The 24573-nt window shown below is 37.8% G+C and overlaps 1 protein-coding gene across 1 annotated transcript in view; it reads right to left on the reverse strand.

Annotated features, from left to right (window-relative positions):
* LOC135324645 (ras-related protein Rab-3C) overlaps positions 1–24573 on the reverse strand; it is a 139691-nt gene that overhangs the window by 106617 nt on the left and 8501 nt on the right. The window contains exon 2 of the mRNA XM_064501299.1: positions 23276–23503. Coding sequence (XP_064357369.1) covers positions 23276–23503 — 228 coding nt within the window. The remainder of the gene's footprint in view (positions 1–23275; positions 23504–24573) is intronic.

The raw sequence follows: 24573 nt of genomic DNA on the forward strand, positions 1-24573 counted from the left end.
GACCAATGAAGGTAGAAGCAAATGCTAAACTGCTCATGAAGCACAATGCTTCATTCTTACATAAATATATGTAAGAAGGGAGATCTTATTAACATGACAAATTTACCATATCTTTGTTTTCTTAATAGTATTTGAACTGCTGAGCAATTCAGTTTTTAATGACAATTTTACGCCTTTTTCTCAAGTCTAATAATTATTTCTAAAATAAATTGGCCCTTCACAAAGTCTATCCAAATCTAAAGCTGCTGTCTATGTAAATAATACACACTGCTTTGTTACAGAGGACTCTAAGCATGTGTGTCTTATCTACTCCATAAAGAAGGGATATTTATTTATAACTGGTGGTGGAAATATCTCTTTCTCAGCTGTCTGCAGCTCCACATTGATCTCTAATATTGTTGTCCCAATCTCACAAACTCCATAAAGATGTCCTGAGGCACAGGTTCCACTGAAGCACACTACGCTTGCTCCAGTTAGCTGCCTCCTTGAAGACAATGCACAAAAAAATTCACCTGTATCATTCACAGTTCATATGAACATTGCTCCGTTTCCTAACGATAGATAAGTTTTACAATAGAACAGCAGAAAGGTGTGCTTCAAAAGTTTTAGATCAAGCTTTTAGAATTAACAGTTGTAAGCTTTTGTCTCTGTTAGGTTATCTATTTAAAGGCTAATCACCGTAAGCACAGAGACCTGAAGATCAGAAAAGTGATAGGCGGAGGAACCTAAGAAGCTAGTTAGTGAAAATGGATGAAATCAGCCACTCCCAAAGTCTGTCCAAGGGGAATGTCTAGTGATTAGTGTAGTGTCCCTGAGAAAAAAAGAGGGAAACTCTAACCGGGCTCCCTTGCAAACAAAGAGGGAGATTGCTTACAGGCATATGGGACTTATTATGGGATACAGGGGAAGGGGCTTTAAGGACTGAGTAAGGCTTATTATGGAGTAGTCTAAGTGGACTATGGGAATATACAAGACCCATAAAGGGATGCAAAGAGGAGCATTTGGGAATTGTACAAGGCTTATTATTGGATGTTTGGGGAAAGGACAAAAAGCAGGGAAAGGGATCAGGGTGGTTTGGGGAGGAACAAGCATGAGGAAAATAGAGGAATAAGAGGAGAAAAAGTGGCCAGTTGTCCCTAAACAGATTGCTGGTCAGTACAGTTGCCTGGCCATTCCCTGTGCCTGATCGCCTGTCTGTCCTGTCTTATCATTAAACTCCATTTGTAACTATTGTCCGTGTGGGGAGCTCTCTACTCTGCCTGCATGTGTGTGTACGGACGTTTAAGTGCCAGCCATTGGAGTGGGGACCACAAGCGTTAGACCATGTGTCTGTGGTGCCAGCAAATGGAGAGGCCAGAGTGCATCCATATTATGTGGGTATGTATGTCAACATGTAATTGCTAGCAAACATCAGGATGGACTAGCTGGCAAGGATAAGAGGCTTGGGAGCCAAGCCATAAGTCCAGGCTGGATACTGGAGAGGCTAGGGGGTCCAAGCCAGCTACAGGAAAGACTGTGGGGTCTGGGGCTTGGCTACTGGTAAGGTTGCAATCTGGACCAGCTACTGGAGAGACCCATTTGCATGTGTGCCTGTGCATACGCATGAGGTAACTGGGAAACCTGGCTATCCAATTACTGGATAGACTTAGTGTCTAAGGCCAGTTACTGGAGGGACTGTGTCTGTGTGTGTGCGCGCATGTGTGCTTATAGGTCTGAGTTCCAGCAACTGGAGTGGGGCTGTGAGCCTCAGGGGCTCATATGTTCAGGTATTAGCAACAGGGGAGATCTGGGGAACCAGGGGCCAGCTATCAGATAGACTGAGTATCTAAGCCCAGCTACTGGAGGGATTCATACTGTACATATATATGCATATGTATATATATTCTACTAATGCGCTTTCATCCTGATCAACCAGAAAGGGGAACTGGATGAGGCTATTGGTGCTATTTGTGTTTGTATAAGTGCCGTGTTTTCTCTCTGTGTTGATCTGTCAATCTGTGTATAATGTCTCTGTGAATTATTTGCATGTGTGCATATGTGCCTGTTGGGAATACATGCTCAGCCTAGCTACTGGCTGGACCTCAGGATGTGGAGCTCTGGCAGCCTCATCTCTATCAGACTACTGGATTCAGCAACCCCTAATGGCCTCCAGGTAGCTTAAGAAAAAAAAAATCATGAAAAGCAGCTCTAATTTACACCTAACAATAATCACTTGGTTGTTCCAGTGTATCTGATTTACAGTGCAAACTCTTGAGCAGTTGGCAGCTTGGAGAACCTGACAACCAGCTTTCACATGTATCCCCCACACCCATCTGCTTCAGCTTTAGATGCACTTTCTCTGTCACACTTCCTGTTACACTAGCTCAAATTTCTTTTTGGATTCAAGCAGTTATTGGACTTCCTGTGGTTGCTACTTCCAGGCTATCAACTTTTGGAATGATTCTGGGTCACAGGTTCCTAATGTGTCAGAGCTGTACTATCAGAGACCTGTAATTCAGGAACATCAAAAGCTGACAGGATGTGTGAAGAGTAGCACCTCTTGTCTCTTTCATCATAAAAATTTTCCCATCCATTTTTCTTTCAGATCAGAAATCTTGGGTATGTCTCATTTCTCTAATCAATCTGTAGAGAATAGTAGAGAATAAATATCTCTTTCATTTTTATGAGATTAAAGGCCAAATTCAGCCCACGGATAAGTGTGCAGAACTCTTAAACCAATAGAACGGCCTTTGGTTATAACAGTGCTGAGCTTAGCCTTGTGTGTCTGTCCACTGTATACTGTTGTCTTCTACTTCATGAATTCATCTGCTCACTATCTCCATAGTACAGGCTCTAGAAGATGAAATAAGGGGAAAGCCTCAACACCAGGCATGTCATTGCTTGGTTTGCCTATATCACAAGACAGCAACCCAACATCACCCCAAGTGGATAATTCGAGGACTAAAAATAGAACCAGAGATATTTCTATTTAAAATGTATATGGCAATGATGTTTAGCAACATTTGGAGATCCTAGCATGACACTTGCTTTTAATTTTAAATTTAAGAGGTACCCAGAATACTAAAGTAGAAGCATGTAAAGTAGAAGCAATGTAATCTATGAACCACTTGGGTCCACCCAATTCCTGCCATTGCAGAGTTTGGCCATTAAGAAGAGAAAAAAAAAGTAAGTAACAAACATTTTTAGATTACAATCAGCAACACAAACTAAACTGATTCACTCACTATAAAGTCTTGAAAGGCAAAAGGGAAACTAACACAAGAACACAAAGCAGAACACTTGCACATGGATTGTAGTTTTCTAAAGTAAAAACAGAGTTATTGAAAGAAATCTTCCTGTTTCCTAGTTGTCCTTTTTTCTCAAGTATTGGCCTACATGGAAATTTGTCTTTTACTTTAGCACAGTAAAAACAGTTCAGTGACTTTCGCCATTCTATGTTTAATAAAATCTTTGGGAACTTAACTAGAAATTCTTTGCTAATTAAATAGTCCCATGTTCTGATATCAAGCTGTCATTATATAATTAAGACTGATATTATAAAGAGCTAACCCAATATCTAGGTACTATGTAAATCTAATTAACATCTATAGTGTCCATTATTTTATCACCAGGACTGTGATAGCTATCATGTTCTCTAAGCAGTAGCCTGGGGAGAAATTTTGCTCTAAATGAAAGTTATCAGACTGCTTTGCCAAAGTATGTACTACTTGCCCACTGAATTCCCCATTTGCAAATATCATTGCAGAATTTTTCACATTGCAAAGTTATTAAGCTACAGTATTTCATCAAGTGCTTGCAGCTAACTAAAAGCCCATTGTAAAGTAAGGCAAAATCACTTTCAACTGTAATTTTGTACTGTAGCTTTTAATAAGCTCATTAACAATCACACAGAAAGTCCATATGCTGATTACTTCAAAGGTGTTTTGAAAACTTAATGGAAATGGGAAGAAACAATGTCAAAGAGGAAAAGGAAAGCTGAGGAATGACAGTTCTACTCTGTAGTCCTAGGCAAATTGTGATAATTTTTTGTGCCTCAGTCCTTCAGTAAATATAGCAAAGAAGATGCCACTACTTATCTTATTGCCACAGACCTGTTCCCAGCAACTAGAAGGAGAGTGCAAGAGGTTCAGTGATATTTGTCTGGTCTGTAAGTGCACCCCTCAGCTAATGTTATTCATCCTACTTCCTTTCTCAAACACTCAGTAGGGAACCCAAAGAGCATTAACATGCTTTGCCAAGCATACAGAAAAATTTTAGGATAAGTAATAAGAAGAAATGAACATATAAGTTCAGTTAACACACAACATTGAGATTTCAGATATTCTATCAGTAGACAAGATTTACAAACTAGACACCTCAGAAATATGGGATCTTAGTATAAAAGAGCTTTGCCCATTTCTGAAGTTCCTCATGCATTCTTTTCCTTCATAGTGTAGAAAGCTTTCTCAAGGTTAATCATTCCTCATAATTTTTCTCTACGCAAACTCAATTCTGTGCAAAACATGCTAAGCAGGAACCATAACTGATCACAGGTAGCTCTCTATAAAATTTACGAAAGTCTCTAAGTGGTTGTACTGTAATAACATTTCCAGGTCCTCTGCCGTAATTAACTACATGTGTTGCAGGCACATGAGTACAGAATGTGATTTGAAAACAGGCAGCTGCCACCAGGAACTAATTATTACTAGGTAGAAATGCATTTAGCCATGACTCAAATGAGACAAGTTGATGGCAAAATTTGAAGCTGAATGATTGCAGATGCAGAAGTCAAAGGAGTATATGATATAGAGCTGATCTTTCAGTCTTTATTTACCTGAGTAACCTCTTCACTTGTAATAGTCTAATTTATGTGACTGGGGATCACTCATGTAAAGGCTGAAGAACTGAGGCCTAAGACTAAAAGTTAGGCTTTTCTGTTACATGTAATTGTGCTACTGGAAGTTCCTGCAGGAGCAAGGAAGGAAGCAGGAGGAAGTAAAAGACAAAGAACACAGTTTCTCTTGAACAGATACTCATGGATGGTAGAGGCAAGTATGTTACTTTCATGCAAGTGAGTAGGTTATTGTCATGGAAGCCAAATCACAAAAACAAGCTACAAATTTCCCCTTTGAAAAGCCCCAGCAATTATTTTGAAAAGACACAGTGAAGTGTAGATTTGTGCCAAGGCCTATTAAGGACTGGAAAAGAGAAACTCTAAATGATTAGTCTCACATGTAGCTCATTTACTTAAGACATATGTTGCAAAATTCTGGCTTGTATTCAAGGGAAATGCCTGGCTTTTAGAGAAAAATTCTATTTAAGATTTCTAATGCAGAAGAATATAAGGGACAATTGAATTACAGTCCAGCTAATTAACAGTGAAAAGAATGGCAGCAGGCATTGCATAATGTTCTCTGACAAATATAAACAAATCAGAAAGAAAATGGATTGGCGAGCAGAACTTACTGCTATGAGAATTAATTACATATCTTTTTCCTAAGCTATGGTTATGAAGCACAGATCCCTACTCACTTACATAGATAACAGCAGAAGACTAGGAAACTCTTGCCAGTTCCCTTTAAAGTTCTGTCTTGATTTTAGTTATTGTTCCACAATTCCTCAGGCTGCATGGCTCATGTCCCATTGGAAAACTCTATGTGATCCTTTTCCAAACATCCTAACATACCCATTGGCAGAAGAGGCTGGTAGAAGACGACAACTTTTAGAAGCTGTTTTAAAAATCGTCATTTAAAGAAGGAAAAAACAAAAAAGCTCAAGAAACCATATAACCTCCTTAGCATGTTCTTTACTACACCACTGAAGGTAAGAAAAGTAGTATTCGCTCATGAAAAATTTGCTCAAAAATGCTTGATAAAATAGCAAACTAAGAAAATGTAGCCTCTTTATTCATTAATATTTATTGACATAGTTGATGGGAAGCATTCATCACAGACAGCACCAATGGAGATGATTAGCAGTGTACAGATCTTAAATTTGTCCTCTTGCAACAGGTATTTCAAGGACTGTGGAAAACATTACCTCAACCCAAAATGAATTTTACCAGTCCCATTCTCAGTTCTCTGCCTTTTAAGAAAAATATAGCATCAATAAAATATTCTAGACCATAAATAAAGAGACTTTCTAGAATACTCTGGATTCTGCCACAAAGGTGTTTCTGAAGCTAGACCCACAGTTACAATAAAATGCAATCATTGGGTCTCTGTCAAGGCATCGGACCAAATCAGAAAGGTAACTTTTTTCCATAAAACAGATACAAGCCTCTGTCCATATATACTGTGGGATGAGGAAAAGTTTTGTTGCTTTGCTTAAAAATACTGCCTTGATGGCCACTCTTTTTCCCCTTCCTCAAAAATTTAGCAAAGCTGGCCTAGTTATGTCTTTTGTCTCCAGACCTTCCCAGCTAGCAAGTATTAGTACTCATCTCTAGTCCCCTTCTGCAAAACCCTTTTCTTCACCAGAGAGTGAAAGTCAGAATGAGGACATAGGCATCTGGTTCTAATAAAAAAAAAATGCCTTAACGTTATTAAAAGCTGGCATCATCGCACCATTGGCATCCAACTAAAAAAAGTTTCTGCATGCATAATACTGTTTCACTGGCTACTCTCTGCCTCCTTAATATCATTTAAACTGTTCACAGCCTGTTCAAAATGGTCCGGCGGTCACTAATTTACAGCCTACAGATTTTTGCAAAAATTATGAAAAAGAATGACAAAAACAGGAGTGATCTCTCATCCACTCACTCCTCTTGCTATCAAAGCCTCCCCTTTTTTTCCAGTTGCTAAGGGTAGGATCCAGCCATCTAAAATATAATCATCTAGTTTTCTGCAACTTAGGCCCACCACATAGTCAGTTTAGCAGAGCACACCACTATCCAAAGGGGATATTTTTAGGAGGAATTTTTTTTTTAGGGATGTATTTTAGCACAGAATGTTAAATGCTTCTGAAGATGTCTGTCTCTGGCCACTGGTTATAGAGCCATCATAAACTACTAGCTTAGAGCAGATATCTAGCTCTTACTGACTAAAAGATAAATTCGATGAAGCCCACTTTAAGTTTCTGATTCACTTCTTTTTTATATCTTCCTCCATCACTTTTCAGTATAAAGATTGGTTCTTCATCTTAGCTTAACTCATTTGACTTCAAGGGAATAAAACTGATGTATATCAACTGATGTATATCAACTGATGTATATCAACTGACAATCTGCCTCTAAGTATAAAAGTTACTTAAAATTCCAACAGAGATAAAGGAGAAGTTGCTATTGTATACTTTTCTGAAGCCTTTCTGGTTTGACTACTGGGGAGCAAACATCAGTAGGTTTGGAAGTTCTGTCTGCAAGCTTATTGGATTTAGAAATCAGAGTGGAAATCTCATCAGGACCTGTTCAGAAAACATCACTCCATTTAGTTACACAGGAGAGAAGAAAATATCTTCTGGTGTAATAGTCAAAGTTTGACTTTCCTACAATAATATACCTGCTGACAGTCACAGCAACTGATAAAACTGGGAGATCTTAAATTAATATAGTGTTGTCAAACTCATGTGTTTCAGTGCTGTGATAAATCTAAAATCTTACCTAAATCCTGACTTATTTTTAGGAAGTCCAGCTATGTTTTTGTGTGGGACATGCAAATGATGGTGTAATTGCTAAGTTAGATTCACAGGTGATTCAGTTCTGGATGGAAGGCTGCTAATGAGATGGATGAAGACCTTCAAGGATGTGAATGGTTGTTAAAATTATTTCTTGCCTCCTTAGACAATTCAAAGCCAGACTTCAAAATCCCTTCCAGAAACAGAAAACAGAACCCATTAATCTCCAAAATGCTAAAAGTCTGGCAGCCCTGGAGATATAATTTGGGTTACCAAGCAGATGAATCACCATAATTCAGCATCAGCTCTTTCAGACTTGGAAGAAGTTTGCCATAGAGGAGGATCTGCTCTGTTCTGAAAAGTGATATGTGATTTTTAAAAAAAAGGAAGGAAAAAGAAAAAAAAAGCTATGAATCAGTCAGCCACATTTAAAACCCTTTTCCAGACACCACTGATCAAATCCACAAGGATGTCAGAGAAAAAAAAGGAATCCTACATTAGCTGGGTTTAGAGCTATATTTAATGAGACAAATCAATGGAAATTATACCAAATGGACTTTTTATGTTGGTGGTCCTATCCATTTTTTAAACTGCTAAGATAAAAGGAACTTCCAGCATTTAAATTTCTTTCTACATAGGCCATGTTTATAAATATGCTAAACAAGATATCTTTGTGCAGATAGACTATACCTGAGGATTTAACTATATGCTTCCAAAATAAACAGGCCTAGTAAAAGATCAATGCTAATCTTGAAAACCCAAGCTCTCAGAAAAGCCAGACATTCATTTTGGTCTGCTGAAACTTACGCCTGGGCAGAGTGTTAACACAGGCACCTTTTTGCATAATCAGAGAGAAACAGCTGTAGGAAGTAAATTCTCCTGCCCTGCAGAACTGTGCCATTTCCATTCCTAAGAACTTCAGTACATAGGGAAAAAAAATCAGATTTGTCCTTGCACAAAGCAGAGCTTATCTGGAGTTTGGCTGTAAATTAAGGCAAACCTGCTGAGTCTTCTTTATATTCTCACTCCACGACACAGAGGTAAATCAGGTTAAAAAAAAAAAACTTAAAATGGTTTAGAAGAACATTGACTCCCTTTCTGCTACACAAAAGCTGCCATGCTGTGATCCTGTGTCATTGCTTTGTGTTTGAAACTCGTTGTGTGGTAACGCTGTGTGCTGGAAACTCTGCTTTCCACAGTGTTTGGGCTAAGACAAAAGATGTATTAGATGAACATATGTTCATCAATGTCAGCAGAAACAGTTTCTAGCATCTTTCTAGAATAAGTGCAAAATGCATCAATTCCCTTACCCAAACCAGTCTCTCTTGGAAATCTGACCCACTCCTATAAAGAAGGTGTCCGTATTTAATTATTCTTTTATATGCAAACATAAGGAAAGCCATACAATTCTGTTTCACATCCTAGCTGGCCATACAAAATGGAAAACACTGAAGAATTAAATCCCAAGGGCTATGCTGTGCTATGACTATTTCATAGCATTCACAAAGGAAGAATAGAAAGGTAAATAAGAGCTCAAGGGAAAATGTCTATTGTAAGCCAAGTAGCTTTTATATGTTCTTATGTTTGTAGATGGAAAACAGGGATTTCTAAATTGGGGTTACTCAATGTCTTTTTCTGAGATGCCTCACAAGAGTTTTTATTTCTAACCAAACACAGGTTTTATTTCTAACCAAACAATGTAAACTATTATTCTTATTCCCGCATTCTATTTCCTTACTTGCATGTGTGTGAATATATTCTATTTGTTAATTTAAAGTCTTTTCACAGACCACTTCTGGCTGTCCTACAGAACACCATAGGCCCAAACATGAAAGCTTAAGAATCACTGCATTGGCAAGAGGCCTGGCATTTCTAAAGGAACTCATCAGGGAATAGACTGATTTCAGAGGCCTAAAAAGAAGTAAAGGAATTTTACAACTTAGTAAAAGAAAGCTAGCAAATAACCTATCAAGAACTGCAAGATAATTATACCAAATTTAGCTTCTTAGTTTAGTCTTCCTTTAAGAATGAGAATCAAAGCACCAAGATTATTAACGCAAGTTTTCCTGGAATCCACCGAGTTCCCATCCCTGCACCCTTCACCATGAGGAAACAGGAAGACTGCAGTTCTGTCATGCCTCATCTTCAACCTCTCCTGGGATTACTTGTGTATTACTACATGACAGCTCTCACAAAAACCCTGTTGTGAGGGATGGGCAGGTGAAATTTCTATTTTCCTGGCTCCTGTTATTTTCTTAGTACTAAGTATTCAGGTATAAGTATTTCAAAGTATTTTTCATCTGTACGTGACAGAGGCCTGAGTACTAAAATGATTGTGACTGAATCTTCTGGCACTTTTCCAGCTGGGAAATGGAGTTCCATAAAAAGCAGGGATGATTTTTCCCCAAAGAAAGCAGGGAACTGGTCTGTTTTAAATGTAAACAAAAATTTGTATAAGACCAGTCCTGCTGGGTTAGACCAAAAGTATATCTAGCCAGTATCCTCTGTGATAGTGTTGATGAGCAATTGCTGAGGGAAAATTATGACAGAAAGGTGGACACATGTGATAGTTCTTTTTAACATACTCCTGACTTCCAACCAACTGCAGCTCAGTGATTTTCCCAAGTTGGATGTAGTTTCTGTGCCTTTAAGTATGAATATCTCTTCCATGAATTTTCCCAGACTTCCTTTAACTCATGTCAACTTTTAGCATGTGCAGTGTCCTTTAGCAAGGAGTTCCACAGCTTAACTACATGGATAGGATTGACAGAATCTTTGAAGAGATTCCATGTTTATACAGATGCCCTTATAATGGGTGGTTTGCTTCAAGAAACTTATGCCTGCTCCTGAGTAAGCTGACTTAGCCTTTCAAATCAAGCAAGAAGAGCTCATGATTTTAGCTCTAAATATACTGGGTTTAATCCCCAGAGCTGATGTCCAATTAAGGATGTTACATACAAATGTCATCTTCTATCATCGTTTCTTCCATTAACTTTTAAGACTCCTGTTTCTGTGCCATCATAATGGCATTCATTATCTTCAGAGTAAAGGCATTTCTCCCAGACTGTCTGACTTTTCTGTAATGTCTTTTTATCCTTGAGGTTGTTAATTACTCTCTTGCTTCAGGTCTGACATTCATTTTCACAGGACTCCTCATATACTTCAATCACATCACTCTTTTCTCTCTTCCCCTCTAATTAGCACAATGTTGGGTTTCCCAGCCTTTCCATTTAAAGCAGCTATAACCCCCTTTCCCCTTTTTTATGCTGTCTTTTTAATGTCTGTCTCCCTTTTTAGAAGCTATACTCCTTGCAACATGGCAAATAGACACATTCGTGCTCTGCTGCTGGCCAGAGAGTTTCTTTGTCTGCCAAACTGATCGTATCCAATGACCAAATTGATTTCCTGTTGATAGCCCTGGAGTCGCACTTCTCTTAAAACTCTTTGTACCTGCCACCAGCTCCCTCTTATGAGATGCAGCCAGCTAATTACACCATTACACCGCCTTATTTCATTAAACTGTCTGAAGTAGAGTGCTGTGAATAAAGCATTCTTAGCACCTGCATGAATGGACTTTACAAAAGGAATTTGGCCTAAAAAAGCACAGGAAGAAGGATGGTGGCTCATGAACATGAAGCAAGACAAATACTTGAATCTCACGTACCATAAGTAAGACCACTGTCATATTCAAAATATCATACAAGCATTAATTTCTGCTGTATGTTTGGGGAGAAAGCAACTGGAAGCACCCAGAACAGTGCATGTCCCACTTGTCAGCCCAACTCCTTGTTTTCTAAGGCAATTCATGTCTAGTGTCCACTTCTCTAAATGCCTCTCTGTTTTATACAGCCTGTCAGTGCATATACTGCTCATTTGTTACAGACTTCTTCCTACAGCACATTGATGTCATGTAAATAATAGGCTTGCCTACACTTTTTTTCTGTTCAAACTGTTTCTCAGTGGAGAATTAGTTTTTTTTGACAGAATTAAATACGTTTTTGAAAAAAGTTACTTGTCAAAAAACTAAGGACTACTCTCTACCTTTGTTCTTCTAGAGTAAAAAGACTTTTAATTCCCTTCTACCTCCTTCTGTTCCCCTACTCGCTACAGTAGTGCTTTTCTCCACCCATTTCAGTTTGAGTTCTTCTTTCCATGTGAAGTATCTCCAGTGCACCGGATAATGGTGCAGTTCTGTTTCCTCTGGAAGTGCTTTACTAGGCACATGCAAGGAACGTATTAACTGTTTTTCATTGGGCATCAGAAGGATGATTCATAGTCATCCTTTCTCTCCCTTGTACACCCAGATTGTGCCTTTCTTCAGTGGTTGCTAACTGAATAACTTCTACCTTATAGATTAATCTCTTGTTATTGCTCCCAAAGTGCACAATTTGGAACTGTTAAATACCATTTTTATTATGCCACTATTGAAAGTCATTATTTTTTTCTGTATGATATTCTGGTCTTCTTCCATACTGGTAATACCTCCTAACTTCCTGTCATTAACAAATATTATTAGCATGTGCCTATTGACTATTAAAATCGCTAACTGCTTGAGTCCTGACACATTTCCACAATACATTCCAAGTCTGATGACCTCTCCTTTCAAGACAGCTTGTCATCTATCAGCCAGTTCCTTATCGAACTTTCTTTTCACTACTAAATTCCATCTTGTCCAGGAAATTTCTTTGTTTCCTTTTGTTGATACAGTTAAAAGAATCTGTCATTTGCATTCAGCCCACTGTGATGCTTCCTCATTTCACTCTCTGGCACTTCACAGCTAGTGCAGGTGAAGCCATCTCAGATGCCTCCACATTTAATGTGTGATCATATCCACTAAAACCTAGGAACTCTAATCTCATATCAGCACTCCATGCCACTAGTCATTGTATAGGGAAGACATGTAGAGATTGCTCCGAAGAAACTATAGTTCAAATAAATTGCACTTAAAACACCTCTTACAATGCCTAGAATTTGAATATCTTTTAGAGAAGAAGCCAGAAATAAGCGGTCCCAGAAGGTTCTTCACGAGTCCGCAGGAAATACGAGTTGTAATTATAGGTGAAACAGAATTATAAAACATGACACTTCCAGGGTTATCTAGCTCAGCTCATCCTAGAATGACTCATTAAGCTGAAAAAATACAGGCTTAGTTAGCAAATGTGACAGACCAAGCCATCTAGGGAAGGAAAAACAGAAATCTCTACAAGACATTACTTCATATTTCTTTCTGCAGGGTTGGCTGCATTTCCAAATAAAATAAAACTAAGGCAATAGTATCCAATCTAAAAGGGCCAAAAATATCTACCAAATTTTATTCTCACTGTCAGAAAAGAACAACTGATTTTCTAAGACAGACCTAACTTCCTTTTCTTTTTATAAATATACCTAAATAATAAACTGATGGGCATGAAAGTAATAACTCTTCACACTTAGATACCATCCTCATTTAGAGTAAACAAGTTTGCTAAATTATACCCTCAACAACTCCCATCTGAGTTGACAACTGAGTTCTTTGAGACAGAGTTCTCTGTATTTCTCAAACTGTGATTAATGAATAAATAAATTCATAACAGTTAAAAACTGTGGAAAGAATTTGTTTACAGACAGTGAGTAATAAAACAATCTTACTGGGTTAAGCCAGAAAATAGCTAGATGATTACAGGAGAACAATATATTTGTTCAGAATAGACTGAAGGAGATTAGCCCTAAACTACATTGAAAAGAAATAAAAGCAGAAAAAGCAGTTTCTCTACTAAAAACAAATGCAATCAACATCTTAATTCATTTTTCTTATCTGACTATTGGGGGAAATAACAACATAATACAGATCCATATCCTCCAGGGATGCTGCTTTGCTTGATGTCATCATTTCACATGTAAAAGCTGGGTGCATTGTCCATAATGTGTTAACCGCTACAAGCATTATGCTGAAATGGCACAGAGCCCCTTATGGCTCTGGCTTCTTATGACATGCACTTAAGCTTACTTCCAGAACAGCAATGCAAAGTGGGTAGTGTTAAATAAAAATGAGTTGCTTTTATGTGACCCCCATCCTCACCTCAGTCACTTGTGTCCCTCTCAACCCAGCATAATTTCAGAATGACTTCAAGCTGTTCTAACACAGCACAGGGAAACAGCTTGCACTGAGCAGCAGGAGAAGGCAAAACTGAGCTTTAAACACTGTTTCTACACTCCTCTCTTTGTGGTATTTACATTATGGCTCCCATCCAAGGCTCTGGTCCTCTGATTTCAAAGCGACAACTGCACAGTAAGAGTGCAACATTTTGCTATAATCTACAACCCAAATCTTATTAAAATGCAGTGAATAGCCTGTACGGTCTTGCCTTTTCTCTGCAGATTCATTGCAGCTGTACAGATGTCTTAAATGTGGCATTAAAATGTTTCACAGAAGCTGGCAGCACAGCTGACTTCACTTTAAGGAATAATGTCAACATAAATCTCATTTTAGAAATATACTTATTCTTGCTTCTTCAAATGATAGCATTAATAAGTCTAACTTACACCTCACAATTTAGAATATACTGTCAGATATCTCAGCATTTTATTCATCCTGAACAATTAAAATAACTTCTTTGTTTTTCAATACTAGCCCAAGGTTATTGCTCGTGCTTCAGTAAAATCTTTCCATCCCCTTTTTCCTTCCAATTCTGTCTCTCTACTTCAAGCAAAACCGAAGATCTTTCTACTCAGATAGACATGTATTAATGACAGGCTTTTGTATCTTCCCTTTCTCATCACCAGTTTTTAAGGGGCCTGTGTAGCTTCTATATGATGCTTGCACATATACAAGTGCTGGTTCATGACAGTCCTTCCACTGGTATAAGGTTCCCTACATAGGAAAAGCTGAGGACTTGCAGATTGTGATAGGGATGGCAAAGGCAACTGAAAAAATGTTATACCAGAACTGCCTGGTCACAGGTTGGGGAGACCTACAGTCACTTTAGGTCTGGCAGAATGATGATTTGTTGGCCTATGTGATGGCAGGATGCATTTCCCAGGAGTCCTATGAATAAATCTGCCTAAGACACGCTACAGCAAAATGTTCTACACAGTGTCTTAAACTAGCTGAGTTTCCCTTGAAGAATCCCTGTGGACATTTCCACTTAAACAGCAAAATGAGCCTTATTTAGAATTCTAATTATGCTAAACGCCACCTTGTCTTTCCAATTAATCTTTGCCTTTGAATACAGAAGTATCCTGTTACCAGTAACAGCAGCCTTTGTCAGAGAATATTTAAGGTCCAGCTGTAATATATATATATAAGTTATATACCTAGTTATATATATATTAGTTATATATATATAATATATAACTAAGATGGTTATGGGGGCCTTAATTGTATGCAGCAAGCAGGGTTATACAGCAAAATTGTTAAAGTAGGCAATGCTGGCTTTTGCTAAAGCACAGAATTGTACTAGAACAGACCACAGGGCTCTCTAGCTCATTATCATGACAGTGGCCAAAAGCTGTTGCCTAGGAAGGAATATAAGAACAGGGCTAGTATATTCTCTGCTCCAAACTCTCTCCTAACACTTGTGGCTCAAGAATTTTGACATAGATAACATTAAGCACATGGCTTAAAAGACAATTTTAAAACTAAAAGCATCAGTGGGACAAAACATGTTAAGATTGTGCAGAAGTGCTTGCAGTATGAGAATTTCAGTTAAATGTAGTAGTTAGAAGAAGCAAGGTGGATACAGGTTAATTAGAAACTAGTCTAAGACTGCTGAACTCACTTCACATAGATCAACGAAACATCTATCAGACAAAAACTACTATTGATCAATCCTGACCTGGATTTAAATCACAAGCCTGGAGCTGAAAGGCTCTATGGATGGTTACCATTTCCAGAACCATATAACTCCTTAGCAGCACAACTTTAATTGGAAAACAGAAAAACAGATGGTCCAGCTGAAAGACAGTCAGAAGTTCCAGTATGCATTTACCTAAGTAGAAAGAATCACAGACCAGAAATAGAAGTAGCAGGAAGAGAAGGAACTGAAAAGAAACATGAAAATAACCATACTGTTTATAGCTAAGCAGAAATACTAACATTGTCTTACAGACATAATATGTCTTCTTACAGCATTTAGGCAGCCAAGTGGCTTTATATGTCTTGACATGTTACACACTATATCAGTTCTCTCGGAAGTAAAGATAGTAATGTGTCTTTCAATCCATTAGTAGAAGCTGATGCTGTGATAACAAAAATATTAAGGAAATTTAAAAATCACAGTGAAATGGCAGTTTCAACCATGAAAGCCAGTGTGACTGATGTGCTGGGACATTTTTTTGACATTCTGGGTTTAGCACAGATGTTTGAAACTCTCAAGACATGCTTTTTATTGTAATACCAAAATGTCATGTCACATACATATCTGAATAGCCAGTGGTACTTTTTAAATACAAACATATCACCTGTATGTCCTTTAGAAGTGCCATCTCTGGCCAGCCTAGCCAGCCTCTCACAAAGCTCACAGCATGTGCTGTTTGCACTGAAATCCATGTGAACTGAGCATGTCTTTTACTTTGCTGAGGTCTTCTTTGGCACTGTAGACTAGGCCCTGGCTTTATATTAGAAATGCATCGCAAGGAGTGGATTGTTTATAAGGGATGTATCTATATTTTACACCCAGAATAGGTCCCAAGGAAGCACTTCTTGCACAAAGTTCTACAGAGTTCAGTTTTGTCTTTCCCAGTAAAGGACTGCAGAGTCACATCTGTAATCCCTTTTGCAGTGTATTTTGCAAGGAACCAAGATAAGGCACCACATTTAGTATCTTTAACTGTTTCTGAATTTTTATTTGATTAAGGGTGCTCTCTCTCATAAACTCTTGGTCCCATTCTCACTCAGACACGTAGGTGCTTTCTCTCACATACCTCCATGTTCAAAGAATTCCAGTCAAACTTCAAATAGCAGCACACATTATCTTTTCAACCTCTGCTTTCATCTGTTTCTGCTGTGATGCCTACAAGCTACCAGGATCTGCTAGAATTCTACAGAAATGGCAAGCTGTCTTGCCTGTTTTTCAGGTAAGTGCTGTTCTTTTTCTTACAAATGTCTTCCTTAGCCATCTCCCTGTCTCAGCTGTTCATTCCCGCTAGACTGGCTGACTGTGAGCTATTTGGCCATTTTTTGGCTATTTACCTAGAACAATTAAACCTGAGCTGACTTGGATCCATAGCTGCAACTCTAATATAAATAGCAGAACAGGAACAAGAAACAGAATAAGCAGAGCAAAGAAAATTGAACACTAAGAATCTTTGATTTAATGTAAACACAAGACTTCTTGAAGTAACCGAGGTACCCAAGCTGTATAAGGATGAAGAGTACATATACAAGTCCATACTATAAGGGGCTTTCCTTCACTGTGCAAATCCTTAGCATCGGATACTTTAAGTATGCTACAAAAAAAGGGGAAAAATAGTGATGGAAAAATAATCATTAATGAATAGCAGTATTTCTGAGAAATAAAGTATACCAAATACGACTTGTGCATAAATGGAATAGCTCTTGAAAAAACTTAAGAAGCACTACATGAAAAAGGGATTGTATCCCAAAACTTCCAGGTAAAAAGTTTTCATGGGTCTCCAATAATACGTATAGTGTATAAGGAGAGAAATAATAAAGCAAGGAGAGGCAGGGGAATATTTTAGGCTAACAACGTCATAGATCACAGCTCAGATAACATGCCCCTGCTGAAGGGCAGCTTAAACTGTGACAAAAGCTGCCCAGAATTACACCTTTTTTCAGATAACAGAGGAGGTCCAGCAAGAGTTTGTCTTCTGACCAACACAACCATGTTCCTCATTAACTATCTTTGCCCAGAAATGGCTCATTTGAAGCCTTCTGACAGAAAATCAATTGTTAACACTTTGCATCACTTATCACCAGAGACAGGTCAGCTGACTTGAGCTGCTGCCCTTTCAGGCTATGCCTATAAAGCAGAATAAATTGTGCCAGGGGGCATTTCTGGGCTATGGAAGTTTCTGTACTGTGAAACTGTCAGCACGCTTTCTGAACTTACTAGCCAAACTCACTAGCACTCTGCCAGACAGTTCCTGGGCAAGGTTCAGGAGGCAGCACAGGCCAGAGACCATTCCCACTACAAAGTCTGAGTGTCACCATCCTGTTTCAGAGACTGAAAGATTTTAGATGTATGGACACAAGCTATCCTATGCCAGCTGAACTCAGTGGTAAAGGACAACATGAGTATCTTTAATTTACTAGTACAGATGGATCCAGAGAAATCTTAAATCCCTGAAGTTTTCAGCCTTCTCTACTGCTATCATCAGATCACTTGCTGCCTGGTATATTTCTGGACATGCATTTGATTCTCATGCTGAGATGAGGAAATTAAATTTTTAATATTAGATTTACTATTCTAATCTAAAAAGCCTGCATATACTAAGCAGCAACACACACACTGTCACTAGCACCTGGGGAAAAAAAATCATAAAATAAACTTTGATGGAGCTATCATACCAATTAAAAATACTCAGGTGACTCCGACGACACAAAATCAGTCCCTAAAATGATGAAACATTTCCAATATATTATATATCATCATCCTCTCCCTCACCCTGCTTTCAACTCCGTAACAGATTTTTTGTTGCTTCAGCTTTCACCGCCTTTCTTCTGAACCAGCATATCCAGTCATTACTGCACTGACATCATAGCCTTAGTCACTGTTACAGGATATTTCTGGAATATTGCACTGCCTCCACACTAAAGACTTACTGTAGGATTCCCCTTAAAGACACCAATATCAAGGCAATTTTCATTCATATGACTGCTCCCACAGACCCCTCTCAGACAAAAAATTTGTTCTCATTCTGAGAAATTTATTCTCATTTTAACTCATTTTTTTTACTGCTAGAGCAGTGTTAGGGGCCTTGTCAAGCAAAGAACCAGGTGCCTAATGTTTATTCATTTTTTTTGAACAAGTACTACAGTTTTAATTATTGAATGATGAAATTGGATTTCCTCATTCAGCTTATTAAACCTAGTCTTCACCTGGTCCCTAAGCCAGAGCGCATGATAGCTTATGGAAAGTAGATGATGACAGCAGATGATGACAGCAACATTTTTGGTATCAAAATGAAACTGTCACACACAGTTTTGGGAAACAATGATCAGCGCCTCTAGTTCATGCAGTCTATGTCTGGTCTCAGGCAAAAGCCATCTAAGCAGGAAAAGGTAATGCAGTGCTCTTATTTGCAGTTAGAACATTTTTGTATGACAGACAGATCAGAGTGGGAAAACTTGATGCTTGATTCTTTAAACAAAATATGTACTCAAATCAATTAAAAATCACTGAGAGCTCTGATCAATTAAATTTTAGACTGGAGTTAAAGATATGACATGGATACCCTGTCAATTAAATACAATCTTTGACTTGTTTTTGTAGATTTTCTTCTATTTTACAGGAATCAATATCTGCACGTGTTTTACTTTTTCCGATTGCAATGGCTTATTTTAACAAATGATATCTGACAAATTTTACTGTACAATGCCTGTATTTTCTCTATAAGCTCTTGCTTTCTTTTATTTTCATTAAAGACTCTACAGTACTTGCAAAAATGTTGCAAACCTTTACGGTTTCCCAGCTGCATTGTATACCAATTGTACTGCTTTGTACAGTGAATAAAGTAGTAGATTTATAAGGTTAAATTTAATTTTCTTTTTTGGTTTGCAGGTCTTTGCACTTTTAGTCTTTTCCTTTAGCGTGTGTTTTTATCAGGATGGGTACTCACTGGCCACTTATCTTTTCATTCAACATAATTTAAATCTAAATGTTGGAAACTGAAAGAATCTGATGCTGCACATCTGAGGCTTCCACTGTGGAACACTCAAAAGCCCTGTCATATAGGAATTCACCCTATGCAGTTATGTGCCGCATACAGATAGAATTCCGTGCCAAAATTTCTCATAGTTTCTGTTGGGAAATCAATTTTTTTAGGTAAAATGTCTTTTTTATTGGATTTTTCACCTTAAAAAGAAAAACAATCTATTAATAGTCTGTCTTTACACTGTCTGTACTATGGCTGCCACATTTATAACTTACCTTGAAACAAAAGTTTGGAGCCAGCTAGTGGTCCTGTGACAAGGTAATGTGCTACTGCTAATGAATACAGGACTTGAACTCTGAACATCTCTCAATTTCAGTAAGAAATATTGTAGAGGAGTTTTTTTGTCTCAGAAGGAATAATGTAAACCTTTCACTGCTCCCAGCAGGCTCTTTCTAACCATATGAAAAAGCGATAATGATAAGCACTAGAGAGAGCCATATCCTACCTGACTTTAACAATAAAAAAGCCATATCCTACCTGATTTTAACAATAAAAGAGGACAGTTCAGTTTGGGTCCTTTGAATGCAAGAATGAAGCACCATTGCCTTACAGAAAAAAAAAAAAAAAAAAAAAAAAAAAACTCAAACGAACAAAAAAACCCTTCAGGGCATCCCAATAAGTAAGACAGCACCAGCTGCAACCTATTATCCCTTGCTAGTTCATCTGTAATAATCACATAGTGATTTTTATTAAGAAATAATGACCCTGCTTCCTCGAATGCTCATGTGGACTTTCAAACAGTCTTATACCCTTCGCTGATAAGCTTGCTAGAATCATATTCAAAGGAAAATCAATGCTCAATGCTCCAACATACTTCAAGTTGAACACTAAGTTACATGTTGAAACAGATGGTAAATATGAAGTTTATACATCCATCCAAAAAAGAAAGGGGGGGGGGGGGATTGTAACTGAACACATATTGGATCAACCTTGTCTCCAACTAGGAAATCTGGTGAATTTAACAGCCTTACTATTTACACATTTCTACATCTTATTACCATGCAAGGATAGCAGAACAGTGGCATTCTTTGTATTTCTTCACTGCAGTACATAGTAAAGTATTTTAGCTTTGATCTCATCATTCAGAACACGTTTTAAAACAGAATTCAATTTCCAGTTTCTATTCAAACCTATGAGATTTTTCAAAATGTTTTATTTCATATCTGTTGAACATCACTTATTACATGATGTCACCAAGTACTTTGTCACTGATTTCAAAGGAAGTGTTACAGGGTCATGGATATTTCTAGACAGAATTAACATCAAATCAAAAACTCACTCTGATTTACTCAGTTTTATATTTTAGGTAATCTAAACTGTCTTTTATATAAGCAATTTGAAATGGATATTGCATGAGTACTGTTCATTTTAAAAAGACATCTGCATAATCAAAGAAAAGTAATAAAGTATAATATAGAGAGGTGTTACATATATAGATGCTACATAATAGGAATAATACAGCTGTTGATTCAGCTTATCTGATGTGGTGACAGTGCTCTATGTTTGTTTCAAATTTCACTCACTGGAATAGCTTTCTGGGATACTTAACTGATTTTATTTAAGGTCCCAGGAGTGCAACATTCAACAGATTTACTCTAGCAAGCATAACAGCAACACAATATTCCAATGCAGAATACTCCATCTAAAAGTGCAAACAGTAATAGTGAGCTGTTGCAATTTGAGTTCATTTGGCAATGACAAGGCTTTTTAAGAACTTGCATTAAAATTTTAATGGAAACAAATAAGGAGAGGCAGTGCTGGCTGCTGCAAAAGCTTTAACCTAAAAGTAAGAAGATCTGAAGACCTGTTCCTAACCCTCTCTGTGTCCTGGTAGGTGATGTTAGGAAGGTCCCTGTCATAATCTGAGTCTCTATTCCCTCTTCCATGTGACACATGGAAAACTTGTGTTTGTTTCACCCACTCCGGTTGCACGTTTTTTCAAGCAGAGTTTCTCCTGGCTGTCACTGCAGAACAAAGGGAGCTCATTCTCAGAGCAGAGTCTGTACGTTACTGCTGTGCAAAGAAGAACAAAGTGTCTGGATAGAACTGGAAGTTTATTCCGGGTGGCGACAATACAGCTAACACAATATCCTCTCTATGCCACAGATACCTCTGGACACATTTAGATTAATGGACTGCTTTGAGTCAAGCACATATCTGTATCGTAGTCTGCTATGGAGCAGCATTATGAGAAATATGTTGGTGTCAAAGCAATCGCCTTAATACAATGTTGTAAACTAATGTTGCTGCTTTTTCTAGGAGAGACATGATGAATTAAACACATTGTAGAAGCCACTTGGTGATTAAAAGAAGAAGAACTGCGTAAAGACTCTAATGTGAACTAAATTTTATTGCTCCATTAACAGGAGATAATGAGGTGATATCAGTGTGAATTACCTTGTCATCTCCAACACTACTGTGTTACAGTGAAACTACCACGTTAGTGCTGTGAAAGCATGCACAACGCACAGTTACTTAGACTGTAGCACTATCTGTTATAACCATGATGAAAATAAGACTCTAAGTTTAAAAAGGTGAGAAGTTGAGAGGCAAAGAGTCTGTGTTCCAGTTCCTAGAGGGCACAGAATGACAAACGATTTGAGATGTCAAGGGCTGCATCCTACCTAAAAAGGCAGGAATGAGACTCAGCCTGACCTGAGAAACTCACGTTTGGATTTACCTTCCTGATCACAGTCTTCTTGTAAGAAATGGGTTTGCTGGGAAAACGTGCCATATTAAAAACATATTCACTTTATCTGCTGTTCTAAACATGTCAGGTGGTCTGGTCAGGTTTAATCCAAAGTTTCCCCAGATTTAACAGCTGCTCATCATTAAACACGTTTTTAAATGTCTTGCATTTATGCACATATAAGGAAAATATTGGTTACTTGTTAATTTACATCTGTTTTAATGAAACATCTTTCCAGGCTAGACAAAGATTAAAAACTTCTCTCAGAGCAGTGTGGCTATTACAAATATCCCACAAAGGAAATGTGGGTTAAAATCTTCAGGCACCCCAGCAAAGACCTAAAAATTTAACTCCAGGTCCCACACTGTTAATCACCCATTCTTTACCTGAGTATCACCCAAGAATTAGCAGTTGTGACCATGAGCAACTTCTGCATAAGTAAGTTTTTGTCTACCCTTGCTTTCTGAGGAAAGCTTGCAGAAAAGAACACCTTCTCCCTGGCATCAGGCTTTCCTATGTTTGACATCTTTCTTCCGTCTCTGAGGTGTAGGTAAAGGTTTTTGTACACTCAGGCAACACAGCTGTTACACTCTCTCTTTCCTCTTGTTTGCTTCATCAGCAGTGGAAGAGGCTTCCAGTGACCAGGATGACAAACATAACTGAGAGCACAAAAATTATGCCTTCTGTTACGCATCCACTATCATAGTTCCCAAATTAATTTGTATTTTTTTTGTGCGAAAAAATCAGATCTTACCTGGTATTTCAAGACACTCCTTAATAACGTAACCTTTTCAACAGACTGTATACAGCACAGTTCCTTATACCTGGGTGAACAGCTATCAATGTATATCATCCTGAAGTATTTCTTAAAGGAATTTAATTCAGAATATACACTCTGCTGAACCTCAATACTTTAAAAATACTGTCTGCACTCTATTATTCAAGACAGAAGAATGCTGCAGGAAAGAAATTAACTGCTTTTTTACTACTATGCCATATATATATACAGATAATGATAAAGAATATATACCTACGATAGCTTAAAAGCTACTGTATCAAACTGCTGTATATATCAAACTGCTATAGCTTGCTTAGTTCACAAAATTATTATTTTCAGCTTACCCAAATCTGTAGCTTAATTCTTTTTTCATTTTTGAAAACTGTTTTTACTTTGAAATCGATCCCAACCGTGCTGACAAATGCAGATGTAAAGGAATCATCAGCATAACGGAACAAAAAGGATGTTTTTCCAACACTGCTGTTGCCAATGATGAGCAGTTTGAACATGTAATCAAAGTTCTGGTCAGATGTATCTTTCTGGCCATATCTGGAATCTTGAGCAGATGCCATCTGTAATAAAAAAGAAAAAGGAATAATTTATTGTCTCTTGTACTATATAAAACTGGAAACATTTATATTTTATTGGAATTTTTGGTAACAGACATGAATGAATTCAAGAAGTTCACAGTGGGCTTAAGTATTTTCCTGATTCTTGTATCCATGCTAATAATTCCCATTGCAAAAGAGAACAGCAAAAGCTACATTCATAATGAAAGACAGTGTACCAAAGCTAAACGTCATTGGTGATTGGTACCAAAAAACATTTAAAACTCCATGACAATTCTTGAGCATAACATTAAAAAAAAAATCTACTTTCAGAAAGTATGGTGGATGAGGTAGACTCATACCTTGAAAATGCAGATAGAAGCCCTTCTCTTCATGTGTATGAGGGGGAAATAAGAGACTAAAGCTGGGCTGTGATATGTGTTTAGCTTTCAGGGTTGCAGAGAGTAATTTGAAAACCTGGCCAAAATTTTACCTGGGCTCAAAAAGCAGATGGCAAGAATAAAGAACTTAGAATTAGCTAGTGTTTCACCTCATATACTTTTTAGGAAAAATCTCAAGTATCTGGGGAGCCTGGCAGAATTTTTTAATTCTTGGAGTTTGGCAATACATCTGCACACAGATTTCAGACAAAAAGAAGACAGTATATCCTAACATAAAGGCTTATGGAAAAGCAGCCCAGGTCAAAGCTAAGTTAGACATCTCAGAGTGCATTTGGACTGTTTGAGAGGACAACTGGAGCTGGACCTTGCATAAGGGTGAGGGCTGTATACTAACGCACCTTCTTAGCAAGATTTCAATTACTGCATAAATTTTCTCAGCTAATTCTGCTGTCTCATAGTACAAAGAACAGTATACCACCTTCTCTGGATACTGAAGAGGCATATAGAAGCGGAGACAAAACATCCTGAAGGTGACAATAGGAGTAGTAAGCCTTTGTCAGAAAATTCGGTTTAAAATTTATGTTTTATTAACAATGCAGTAGGGAGTGCTTGATTTCAGAATTTCTGTGCACACAATTACCCTTTAAGTTATTAGTGACTAAAGTTCTTGACTAACTGTGGTCTTAGATATTT

This window comes from Dromaius novaehollandiae, chromosome Z, assembly GCF_036370855.1.
Source record: "Dromaius novaehollandiae isolate bDroNov1 chromosome Z, bDroNov1.hap1, whole genome shotgun sequence".
Classification (NCBI taxonomy): Eukaryota; Metazoa; Chordata; class Aves; order Casuariiformes; family Dromaiidae; genus Dromaius; species Dromaius novaehollandiae.